This window comes from Hypomesus nipponensis, chromosome 24 (assembly GCF_054491055.1).
Source record: "Hypomesus nipponensis isolate SF chromosome 24, ASM5449105v1, whole genome shotgun sequence".
NCBI classification, from domain to species: Eukaryota; Metazoa; Chordata; class Actinopteri; order Osmeriformes; family Osmeridae; genus Hypomesus; species Hypomesus nipponensis.
Genome location: NC_140384.1, coordinates 7370693 through 7383498, shown reverse-complemented (window position 1 = coordinate 7383498; position 12806 = coordinate 7370693). Strand labels below are relative to the sequence as shown.

At 45.7% G+C, this 12806-nt stretch overlaps 1 protein-coding gene across 3 annotated transcripts in view; it reads left to right on the top strand.

The window, feature by feature from the left end:
* The window catches only part of adgrd1 (adhesion G protein-coupled receptor D1), a 24886-nt gene extending 12080 nt beyond the window's left edge, over positions 1-12806 (top strand). For all 3 annotated transcript variants that reach the window (XM_084690831.1, XM_084690830.1, XM_084690829.1), the window contains 12 exons: positions 5954-6027; positions 6613-6736; positions 8411-8514; positions 8721-8832; positions 8951-9104; positions 9869-9935; positions 10090-10156; positions 10355-10446; positions 10594-10720; positions 10922-10963; positions 11049-11141; positions 11254-12806. In XM_084690831.1, coding sequence (XP_084546957.1) covers positions 5954-6027; positions 6613-6736; positions 8411-8514; positions 8721-8832; positions 8951-9104; positions 9869-9935; positions 10090-10156; positions 10355-10446; positions 10594-10720; positions 10922-10963; positions 11049-11141; positions 11254-11349 — 1152 coding nt within the window. In that variant the 3' untranslated portion in view covers positions 11350-12806. The remainder of the gene's footprint in view (positions 1-5953; positions 6028-6612; positions 6737-8410; positions 8515-8720; positions 8833-8950; positions 9105-9868; positions 9936-10089; positions 10157-10354; positions 10447-10593; positions 10721-10921; positions 10964-11048; positions 11142-11253) is intronic.

Below are 12806 nucleotides of genomic sequence, written 5' to 3'. Positions count from 1 at the left end.
CTGTAGTTAAACATTAATATAAACATAAAAAAGCCTTTTGACTTCCATTCTTTCCCTCCTCCTTATCCTCCTCAACCCACTCGTTTTCCACCTACTGTACTTCAATGCCTCCTTCTCTCTTCTTCCTCCGCCACCTCCTCCACCTCCTTCCTCAGAGCATCACACTAATGGTATGAAGTGAAGAAATGGAAAGAGTGATTTTACAAGGCATGCCGCTGTTGCTTAGTGTTAAAAATTGAAAGAATACAACAGAGAGAAGAAGAAGAAGAAGAAAAATAAAAAAAAGACTTTGACAAGGCAGGACCTGACTTAACAGGCTCGTAAAGTGTGTGTGTTGGAGGAGCGGTTCCATGAAAGGCCCCTACGGGGAACCGGGGAACCGAGAGCAGGAACGACAGGAGCACCAGGGGCTTCTCACCGGGCCACACATGCAGAGTTCTAAATGACCCATGACTCTTGGGGGCGGGGCCTATTAGCCTATTAGCCTATCAAGACCCTGAGTCTCGCCCCTTTTTATAGTACAATCCTCTTTCTGCAGCGGCATCCTCATCTCACTTGTCCCTCCCGCTGCCGTCCCTGGAAGCTCTCCTTGTTATTGGTGGATGCTACAGTGTAGGAAACCACGCCCCCCCTTCATACTCCAAGTGCTGGATGGGCAGTTTTGGGGATGTTAAAAGGATGAGGAAGAACACATGAGACTAGGATTTATCTGAAAGAGAGAGAGAGAGAGAGAGAGAGAGAGAGAGAGAGAGAGAGAGAATAGAGAGGGAGAGAGAGAGAAAGAGAGAGAGAGAGAGAATAGAGAGGGAGAGAGAGAGAAAGAGAGAGAGAGAGAGACAAAAGAGAGAGAGAGAGAGAGAGAGAGAGAGAGAGAGAGAGAGAGAGAGAAAGAGAGAGAGAGAGAGAGACAAAAAGAGAGAGAGAGAGAGATAGAGAGAGAGAGAGAGAGAGAGAGAGAGAGAGAGAGAGAGAGAGAGAGAGAGAGAGAGAGAGAATATCTCCTAAAAAGGTGACAGCGTTGTTAATCAATCAGCAAACTGACAATATGATTTAAATCTTTTAAAGACTCTGTTAGAATCTGATACCTGAAAAGTCTTTAATCACATAAACCAGACCTGGTATCAGTCCTGTGTGCCCCAATAGAAGCAGTCTATATAGCCTGTCTTTTTATAACTCCCAGAACACACCCAACCTAACCCGTGTGGGCGAGTCTCCCTCTACAATCACACACACACATTTGAGCCAACACTCTGATCAATTGCAGATGGAGGTCTGGCTATTCCTATCCTCCTTTTGCCAAGAGCTTTGCATCTCTTCTCTCTTTCCTCTCCTCCTCTCCATCTTCCCCTCATAGCTTTCCTTAAATCTACCCAAGCTTCCTTCTCATTTCCTGCGGCAAAATAAGTTGATGATACTCGTGCTTTGCACACTTATGTAATCCTATCCAGTGCAGTGAGTGCACAGCTCACAGAAAATATCAATTTTCTCATTGAGTGCCATCGGTTGGATTCTTGGTCATCTTAAGGAGCTTCAATTTATCATTTTAACTCCCAAGTAAATCGAAAATGGAGCACTGTTTCTGGGGGAGAAAACCCCCCCATGTAGCGACACTATTTGCTTTTGCAACCAGGAAGGCTGCAACATATTAGGACTTCCAGATCCTCAACCTTATCGTCACAAAACTATAATTTCTCGTGTTTAATTGGCTTCATTTTTCTTCACACCCTTCACGCCTGTCAACACAGGCGATTGTTTTCCATCCTCCACCCAGGAGCTCTGACCGACACCACAGCTGCAAGTCTTCCTGCGTCTCCCCCGACACCCTGACCTCACCCAGGGCCGGAGGTGTTGTCCTGCTCCGCTCCGATCGTTCCTCCACATGGCCTCGTGTGTCTGTGTCTCCCATCACTGTGGCTGTCGTCAGCTTTACCTGTTTGTCAAGCCTGCATTCCAGGAGGGAGTTTGGATCATCCGTTTTTTTGGGCCATGCGGGAAACCCTCCAGGAATGAGACCAGACCCATGGTGAATGATTGTGAGCCATTCATTTGTCTTGGGGGCGGGGCCTATTAGCCTATTAGCCTATCAAGACCCTGAGTCTCGCCCCTTTTTATAGTCCAATCCTCTTTCTGCAGCGGCATCCTCATCTCACTTGTCCCTCCCGCTGCCGTCCCTGGAAGCTCTCCTTGTTATTGGTGGATGCTACAGTGTAGGAAACCACGCCCCCCCTTCATGCTCCAAGTGCTGGATGGGCAGTTTGGGGTTTGTGACGGCCTACCTAAACCCTCCAGGAAGGAGTTTGAATTCTAGTTTTTTTGGGGGTCCTATTGGAGCCCTCCAGGAAGTGTCCCCTTGGCCCCTGTGTCCTGCTGGGAAGGGGGTCCTGGTCTGTCCCAGGTCACACACGTCACCAGCTCTGCGCTGGTGATGTCTTGCAGTGTTGTGGAGCTCAGCTCTCCTCTGCTTGTTGGACTGGCCAGTGTTCTCTACACCTCTGTGGGCTTGTTCCAGACACACGGCAATAAACTGTTTCCTTCCAGGGATCATTTTAACAACAGTAAATGTTGCCGTGGGGAGATGGCCTATTTTGTGTTCAATGTAATGTTTTACGCTATACTATAACCACACTGGATGTATACCTGGATGTTGCAGCGACGGTTGTCACTGTGATTTATGTGTGGTTTTGTCTGAATGTTTTCATTGTGTCTACAGACAGTAGTGTCGTTAGAAGAAGGGTTTTCTTTTAAGGATGCCCTGTCTTGCTTTGGCCGCAAATACTCAGCTAATATAAAGTATGTGGATGGGGGAAAAACAAACAGCTATAGCTCACTCTGTTTTTGCATTTGTAGTGTATTTGTGATTTCACATGCTTTTGAATGGAGACGGACCATAGTCTTTTTTTAGACTTCATTGCTCTTAAAATATGCCTTACTACGAGCACAGCCTTGCCAGGCCTCTGGCTGTGCGTCACTGTGGTGGTGCAGGACTGCGTATGAGGGGGTGTTTGGCTGTGGAGCGGAGACCACTTTTTGGTGGTGCTGTTTGGAGGGTGTGGGTTGGTTGAAGTGCCGGGCGGATTCGTGTATTTCGTGCGCTCTTGTTTAATCCGTGCCAGTGTGCCAGTGTTGGGATGTCAGTGTTGAAACCGTAGACGGCTTAGGCCACGTGTCTGTGTCTGGACACTGGCTCGCTTCCTCCCTCTCCTCTTGTTCCATGCTTGAGAACTTGTGGCCAGGATTAGCTTTGGAGGAGAGTAGCCTGGTGTCTTGAGATTGAAAAAGGCCTGTCATGTCAGTGTGTTGTAATGTCAGTTGCTCCACACTGAGGCCCTGTCCACCCCTCGCTGGCCTATCACAGACCATCTGTAAGAGGAGAGGGGAGGGAAGAGGAGCTCGATGACTTGACTCTAACTGCTGTGTTTGTCGTGTCAGGCTTGCCCAGCGGTTGATGCTGTGTGTTACAGGTTGCGTTTGTATTTTTCCCTCCATCGCTTTTGTCAATTCAGACGTTCAGGATTCTTCGATTGCCTTCCTAGCTGACCAGCTCAGCAGTGACACTAACCAGAGAAAGCTCAACATTTGCTTTGAATTACAAGAATAGAAATATCAGACCACAGCCAGTGTTTTTCCTGTTGGCAGAGAACACACGAAGACCATTCTTTCACCATGACGACAGAGAGGGGTGGTTAAGGGGGGCCTGCCGTTAATCACCATCATATGCCACTCATCCCCGAAGCACAAGTCAGAATCTCCCCAAATGTTGTTATACAACGCACTGCCACATGATGGGCGTGTAATGATGATGTCATGGCAGCTGAAATATACCCTGTTCCCCCCCAAAGAGTAGTGTAAACATTAACTTGAGTCTCTGAGGGGTTTATTTCGCAGAAGGATTAGATGCACCTCAGCCTGAGTTTGTTCACGGTATGGACCAGTTTTAATGGCTAATGGCACGGGTCTCTCAAGACTTCTTATGTATAGTGATTGTGTGCCGTTCATTTGACATAACCTTGCCGTGCATACTCAATGTTTTTTTCTTTTTCTTACTCTTGTTCTGTCACTCACTCTCTCCTTTTTGTCTTTTTGGATGTCTTTCTGTCTTTCCCCTTCATCACTCTCTCTCCCCCTCTGTCCAACCGTCTCTTTCGCAGAGTTTGAACTGATTTCCAAGGCTGTGTTAGCTGGACCTCTGTTGCTCATAAAGAGCTGGAACGCTTCGAACTTCCCTGGCAGACTGTTAGGCTTCAGGGCACCAGGGAGCAAAGAGTAGTAGCATACACACACACACACACACACACATACACACACTCATACACACATATACAGTACGTGTACACGCACACATGCCTACACACACTCACACACACGCACATACCAGTGGAATTCTAACACTGAGGAGGGACTCTCTGATCCACATCGCTCTCCTCTGATATCAGCTCAAAGAACACATAGTGGACGTGTCACAACTGTGGAGTCACCACAGGGCAAACCTCCACCAATAACATGCTTCACACATGTGGCTGTTGCTCTTTCAGTCCACATCTAATCAGACCCCCCCCCCCCTCCCCCCTCCCCCCCTCCCCCCCCCCCCCCCCACAAATGTTCTTACTGTGAATCATAAGTCTTCCTTTAAAACCGTATAATGGCTTCAAAGTGTTTCGATACTGTGGAGAACAAACAAACTATGTTTCCTGGTGGAAGGAGACCCTGCCCGCCCCCCCCCCCCTCCCCCCCCCTCATCTGCTTTCATTTACACCTAACAAGATACTGGGAGTTGTTAAACCCCACAGGGTCCAGTAAACTCCCCCCGAGGGTCCCTCACCCACACCTCCTCAGAGCTCCTCAGAGCTGGTCGTCTGGTCAGGGTGATGGGGTGCACGTGTTGTGTGCTCCTCTCTTCCTGTCGTGCCCCCCCCCCCCCCCCCCCCCCCCCCCCTCTTACCACATCCTTCGGTCCTATCATCCCCTCATCTCAACGTTGGTGACGTGTGATTGGTAACGTGTGTTGTGCCCGCGCTTCTCTGATTGGTTCATTTTTTTATTTTACAGGGGTGCTTTTAGGACCAGCGAAAACAGGACACAAACATGTGGCAGCTAACCTTTTCTGGAGGTCAAACTCAAGTTTTCGCAAAGGAAAATGAGAGTATAAGAGTTGACGTGTCTTATCTGATCCCATTTTACCGTGAAGGATGTAGTAACAGCGAGAGATTACACTTTAGATGTGCTATGCTCCTCGCCAGATCATGAAAGCTTTGTGTTCCAACAAGGGCAGATTATGCACAGAGAAGAGAGGTTTAACCTAAAACCAAGGCCAAGCCCTAATTATTGCATTCCTAGCCTTTAGGCATTAGTCACTGTCTCTTGGGCCTCCAAATCTCATTTGAGGAATTACATGGAAAAAGTGAGTTGGAGAGAGAGTCGAATAAAACGCTTTAAGACAGTGGGGAGTCTCAGTCAATGTAATAATCACCTTTGGTGAATTGCGAGTGGCTTTCTCTCTGCACTGCTCTGCGCTAGCTAGTTAAAACAAAACATCTTCTGATGTTTATGGGCCTTCTCAGCACCAGCAGAGTGTTGTTATTTAACGTCAGAGACTAATGCAATGAGTAGGTTCATTCTTCCAAGTCCAGAGAAGAGTTCTATTTTTACTATAGTGCCATAATATAGTATAGTAATATAATATAGTGCTATATTGCCTACTCTAATGGTCTTGTTAATGTTATGGATGAAAGAGAAGCCAACTTCAAGTCACGAAAAGCAAGCTTCTTGTTTGGATCTTTAAGACTCCATGCCTGTTTGCCTTACTAACCCTCTATTTCCTAACAGGCTAATCAAAGTTAAATGACTACCTCTCATGCTACGCTAGTACCATCCCTCCCTGTGACACAGGTAGAATACAGTAGGTGAAATATCATGTTTTGATGTACGTATCGTTTTGTCTTTTCTTTCTTTTCAGAGCAAGGATCAGCAAGATCAGGCCTTAAACCAGAGCAATCAAGTCTTCCTATACTGTGCCTTCCTGGACTACAGGTGGGTCTGAAGTGTCAAGATAAACTACGACTCCCAGAGAAGAGATTACGTTTCCCTGGTTCAGATTGTATTCATTGTTTTACTTGAAAATGGTACATGAGAATTAATTAAGTCAGAGATTGTTTTGCCATTTTTTTTCCTGCGACACATACATCTGGGAAGGATATGGAGTGTGGTGTAACTTCAAGTTAATTGGTTTGTCTTGAGCAGGGGAGTGCAGCAACCTTCTGCAAAAACACAGAAATGTGATAAGTGGAGCCGATGTTTTGACTATTTAAAAAGCATAAATCAGTGCACTGTACATGTTTTAGTTGGAGTGAAATGTCTTCCTTTTCCCTCTCCCCTTCGCCCTGTGGTTCAGGATAAAGTGAAATATTTGACAGGCCTGTTCGACATTAAATTCCAACAAAACCGGTTGTTATCATCCCTTCCACAAAATTCCTGGGATTGCCCTAATTCATTTTAACACCCCTTAACACTGGAAGAATCTTTGTTGATGTTCTTTCGGGGTTCTGAGAGGGATGATAAGAGAGTCCATGGCCTGACCTCCGGCCCGATTCCCTCCGTGTGTCCTTCCTCCTCCAGTTCAAAGGAAGGCGTGTGGTCCAACCAGGGCTGCGTGCGCTCAGCAGGAAACGTCACCTACTCCGTGTGCCTGTGCAACCACCTCACCAACTTTGCCATCCTCATGCAGGTGGTGCCCATCAAGGTAAGGGCCATCTCTCTCCCTCCCAGAGCGCCACCATGGTGCAGTGGGGTCCTCTCCCCTCCGCCCTGCCTCCCCGGGGATGGACTCCATTTATGGGAGTGTGTTGGACAGGAGCCAGTGGTCGACCACACAGTAAACCCTCCACCTAGTGGTCCTTCAGCGGCCTGACAGCCTAGCATTCCTCTTTCTGGTAGGCCTGCACAGGAACAACGCTGGTCTTAATTGTGGTTTAATAGGAAATTGATATGGATAGCCACAATTGAGTGTGCGTGTTTTTTTCAGGTTCTAACATGGCGCTATGGTCCAAGCTGCATAGACCACAGTCGTAGTCTCAGGGACTTTTAGACAACTTCTAAGACAAACATCTCTCTCAATTGCTTATCACCAAATTTCACCAGCTTAATTAAATCACATCCGATGCCCTTTATGATAATGTTATTTTTTCCCGACGTCAGGAAAGGAGAACGGATGAACGCTCAGGTCAGAGACACTCCAGGAAGCATCCACTCAGTTTCCCATTGTTATCAAACGGCCAGGAATGCTCTGGTCTGTGTGAGTGCGGCCGCCAACAATCCCTGAAATAGAAACAGAGCACCATCTCGGCTGCTGGGTTTGCCCAGCCGTGTCTCAGCTGCACTGCTGTGTGGGATGCTATACTTTCCTGCAGTCGGTCTCTAATTAGTGGCCAGGAGGGGAATCGTCCCACGCGTCCCTATTCTGGAAAAGCGACGATCTCTCCATCCTGCTAATGACAAGGCACGTTTCGGGGAGTTAATGTCGAATCAAACCTCAGCTCCTTAAAATAACCTCCGCAAACACGCCGGCGTGTGCGCGCAGACAGGACTGACGTGACCCGTGACCACTCTGCCGCTTCGACAATGCTTATTCTCCATCTTGAGCTATGCGATGCTCATGAGTTTCATTCCACGGCCATACAAGTCACAGGAAGTCCTGTGTAGACGTGAGTGTGTGTGCACCACATGTCAGCGTTACTCAGCGTGCGAGGAGATAGAGCGTGACCTCACATTGACCCCGGGAAAGGTCAAGGACGAGAGTTTCCTCCCGTCTCTGTCGTTTTTCAAACGGTGAGGCAGAGATCCCCCCCCGTGTTTTTACACACGTACAACCGTGTGTAAAAACACTTCAGGCCACTTGAAGTCATGTAAACCTCCCAAGTGCCAGGCACTCCTGGCTCCGACACAGCACTGTTGCTGGCTGGACTCCGCTGCACCAGGTCAGAGGGAGCTGGATGATGATACCAGTGGCTCACTGCCTTCTGGGGAGTCATGCCATGCCATAAACACAGTGAGGGAGCTTGAACTGAACGCCTTTCAATGTGTGGAGTTTCAGAGCTGACTCGCTTGGAAGATCCCCCCTCAGCGAGTCCTGGGACTTGAGCGCCACCTGTGGGTCACAGAGTTTCACGTTTCTTTTTGTGCTCAAGTGCACCGTTGTTGAGTACGTGTTCGAGTATGTCATGGATGTCTCCAATAAGTGTAGCATCCTCTCTCTCTCTCTCTCTCTCTCTCTCTCTCTCTCTCTCTCTCTCTCTCTCTCTCTCTCTCTCTCTCTCTCTCTCTCTCTTTCTCTACAGGCTACAGACTGTTCTGTGTCCTTTTCGGAGTTGTGACACTTGTTGTTGTTGTTCTGGATGTTTTTGTTTTTCCAACGTAGCTCACCAGTGCCCACCAGGTGGCGTTGTCCGTGATTGGTTACACTGGGTGCTCCATCTCTATCTTGTGTCTGACCATCACACTAGTGACCTTCGCTGTCCTGTCGTGAGTATGCCTAGACAGTTCAAGTATGGTTCTCATTGATGAGTGTCATTACAGGTTACATTTCCATATGGTTTTGATTGTATTTTGTATCATTTCGTTGATATGACATGTCACGTACATCAAGTGCATGTACAGTTAATCTAGCTGATAGGATTCATGTTAATATTCTGCTCGTGTTGGTTGGCTGCCGGCCTTCTGTGCTGCAGGTCAGTCAGCACCATCAGGAACCAGCGCTACCACATCCACGCCAACCTGTCCTGCGCCATCCTGCTGGCTGAGATCCTGCTGCTCATCAGCGCTCGCTTTGAGCCAGGCACGGTAGGCCTCACACACACACACACACACACACAGACGCACAAACTGTGACTGGAATGAGGAAGTACATTCATGTTTGGGAGGGCTGACATCATAATTTAACCTTTGAACCCTGTCCCAGCTGCCCTGTAAGGTGATGGCTGTTCTCCTGCACTTCTTCTTCCTGAGTGCGTTTGCCTGGATGCTGGTGGAGGGTCTGCACCTCTACAGCATGGTCATCAAGGTGTTTGGTTCCGAGGGAAGCAAGCACTTCTACTACTACGGGATTGGCTGGGGTACGGACGGCACACTGACCCTTTGTTATTGTGTCAGTGGCTTAAATACATGTCACACTAAACATGTTAACGTCGTGGATTCATAAATATTATCTGTGGATTTTGATGCACTGAAGTCTTGGTTTTTCAAGAGTGAGTTGATGGATTCTAGAGTTGGTGTGCTTGTCCCAGGCCTCTGGTCTGATGGTTTAGGCTCTGGGTGGACAGATCTAATAGGTTTAAGCTCTGGGTGGACAGATTTGATAGGTTTAGGTTTTGGGTGGACAGGCAGGGGAGCACTTGAGTCAGGCTGCCTGCCTGGGAACACTGGATCTGCTCAACATGCTGCAGTGATTACTGGAAATAAGATCCTGGTTTTATCATTTCCTTTGTTTTGGCCAAAGTAATTTCACATTTTGTGGCCAACAGTAAATTAGGCGCTGGATGGCAGTCCAGCTGCTGGAATTATAGCTGTTAGACATCTTAGAGAGAAACCACAGTCATTTTTGCATTTACAGCTCCTCTTATTAGCTGTGAAAACGGCACTTGACCCTTTGTCCTCAATTTCCTTTGTCAGTCCAGCAGTTTAATTGTTGTTGTCAATGTCTGGCATGCTGAGGAAACTCAGCACACTATTTGAACGTATGAAACAAGAAACGAATGAAAGCGTGGCTAAGAAATTCTTTTGTTCGAGGAAATGAGCAATCAGAGGCCCAGATTTCCGCCCGTTTGTTTTATGAGGCATATTCATTTCACTCTGCGCCACATCTCCCCTCTCCTTCCAGGCTCTCCACTGGTGATCTGTGTGGTCTCCATGACGTCAGCCCTGGACAGTTACGGAGAGGTTGATAAGTAAGTTGAGGAGTGCTGAATGGGCTTATACGAACCTGTGAAGGCAACACAAATACTAATACAGTACAGCGGATGCTATGAATGAAACAATGAACACATTTTGGGCACAATAGGCCTTAAAATATTTCTTTTTTTCTCTGTCTCACTCGAACAGCTGCTGGTTGTCCTTGAAGAATGGAGCCATTTGGGCTTTTGTTGCACCTGCACTATTTGTCATAGTGGTGAGTAATCACTATGATAACCAGGAGAACAACCAGGCCCTGCTAGCTCTGGATTCAGACCTTCAATGACAGGGATTTGTGAAGCTCAGATGTTAGAGTGTTTTGACTGCAGATAAATAGAAGGCAAGTTCAAATCCCCCCTGCGAAATGAAAACATGATTATACATTCATGCCGGTTACCTGGTCTTGTTTTTACAGGTGAATATTGGCATTCTAATATCTGTGACCAGGATCATTTCTCGGATCAGTGCAGAGAACTACAAGGTTCACGGAGACGCAAATGCTGTCAAGTGAGCCTCTCTCAGTTATAATTTGAGCACCAGAATGACAACTGTGCTGAAGACTTGTCGTACAATGTTCTTGGTTGTCAGTGGTGTGTGTGTGTCTGTGTGTGTGTGTGTGTGTGTGTGTGTGTGTGTGTGTGTGTGTGTGTGTAGGCTGACTGCTAAGGCAGTGGCCGTCCTCCTACCCATCCTGGGCATCTCCTGGATCTTCGGAGTTCTGTCATTTAACACACACTCGCTGTTATTCCTCTATATGTTTGCTGTGTTCAACTCATTACAGGTAAGGCCATTTGCATTGAGAGACACAGTGTTTTGTATTTTCTATATTTCATTGGAGATTAAAAACCATACTATATGTGTTGGATGGAAAATTAAATGTATTATGTGAATGTGATGAGCTGTGCAATGAGTGATTTATGTAAAAAAAAAAAAATCTGCAGAAATGATTTAAATTTCACTTTGTGTCTGGTTTTCCCTAAAGGGCTTCTTTGTCTTCCTGTTTCATTGTCTTCTGAACTCTGAGGTATGTTAACCTCCTGACATGGTTCCCCATTTCTCCTTGATCTATTTCCTTAGTCCTCATACATGGCTGTGTCTTTCTGCTCTAGGTCAGAGCTGCTTTCAAACATAAAACCAAGGTGTGGTCTCTGACCAGCAGCTCCATCCGCAACATCAACGTGAAACCCTTCAACTCTGACATTGTGAGTTATTCACAACTAAACGCCATGTTGGGCCATTTTTGCACCAGCTTGTATTTTACACGATCACTTTTGAACTGAAGATGACCATGATCTTCACTTCCTTCTCCATTAGATGAATGGCAACAAGGAAGGATTGTCTCCCACCAAGATGAACACCTGGGACAAGAGCAGCAACTCAGCCAATCGCATGGACCTCTCTGCTGTTTAGAACACAACGACATCACTTCCTTGGTAACAGAGTAGTAGATGTAGGATGCTTCCCCTGACCACACCAGTGTTCATCAACAAACAGCCGACAGTCGAAGGGGTTGGTTGCCACTGTTTATGTGATATTCCAGCCATACTCACTGAATTCCACATGTTGTAGATGTGCCAGGCGTCTCCTCACCGACAACGACAGTGAGGGCTTTGAGGGGAATCTCGTTTTGATCTAAAGCTATATCAAAAATAATTCAACAAATCTTTAAGACAAACGGACTCAAGAGACTGTGCCTTGTTATGTGTAACCATAAATATGTACCACCCTACAGATAGACCTGGAATGTCTGAAGAGGACATGGGAGGTTTTTACCTATGGGTAATTATCGTTCAGGGTCTAAGGTATAACATTTGTTTGTCAGCAATGACAATGCCTCGTACGAAAAACAATCAAGCATACATAAAATCAACAATTTTTTTATGTGACTATTGTAGTTGTCTTCAAGATTTGGCCAGAGAGTGTTACATTTTTCTGTTGATTTTGTTTTGTCTTATTTTTTTGTTTATTTTTGGACATTTGCCTTTGCTTTGACATAGAGTGAAAGAGAGAGTGTTTTGCTTGCAGTGCGAATAGTTATGTGTATTATTGTAGCCTGACAATGAGTAGTGGCCTTTTTGAGTTGCTAATTGTTAACTTTGGATAGATATAAATAAGTCTTCATTCAGTATCAATTAAACAGATAAATACATCAGTTTCATCAATACATGCCTAAGGATCACACACAAGTACAGTCATTTGAAGACCAAAAAGTCAACTTTATTTATTTATGTATTGTGTAATGCAGAGATTTTAACTATTTCAAAACACAGAGTACAAAATCCTTACTCATAATGCAAATTCTGAATTGCAGTTGTCATACTCCTGTGATGTTTTGTAATTTTTGCTGAACTCACGATAGTATTTCTTGTTTTCCTGTTGTGTCTCATGTCAAAGGAACCTGTAGTACATTATGCTTTTATGGAGACCAGTGAATAATTGATTGTGTGTTAGACACAATTTCTGTGAAATCTTATGTTATCTTAACAATGTAGATAACATACAATAGAGCATTTGATTATTTCTATGACTTATTTCTGTGGGTATATTGCTTTAAGTAAAGAATATAATTTTTCATCAAAACAAGTGTTGGGGTTTGATAAGTCTTGCTGATTGTCTTTAGTCGGTACTCTACTGTGACATTGGAGGGGAGATAATGTTTTTATTTTTGACTGTTCTGACACTGTATAGATATACCAATACATAGTACCATTCCGGATTTACTGTAGTATTCAATCACTTTCTAGATCTCAGTAGTATAGAATGAAATCAGCGTGCATATCTTATTTTTCGTCTTTTAATTGGTCGTTTTCTAAGGTACTGTGCTAACGTGTTCTGTACTTTTACGTTTAATAAAAAAAATAAAACAA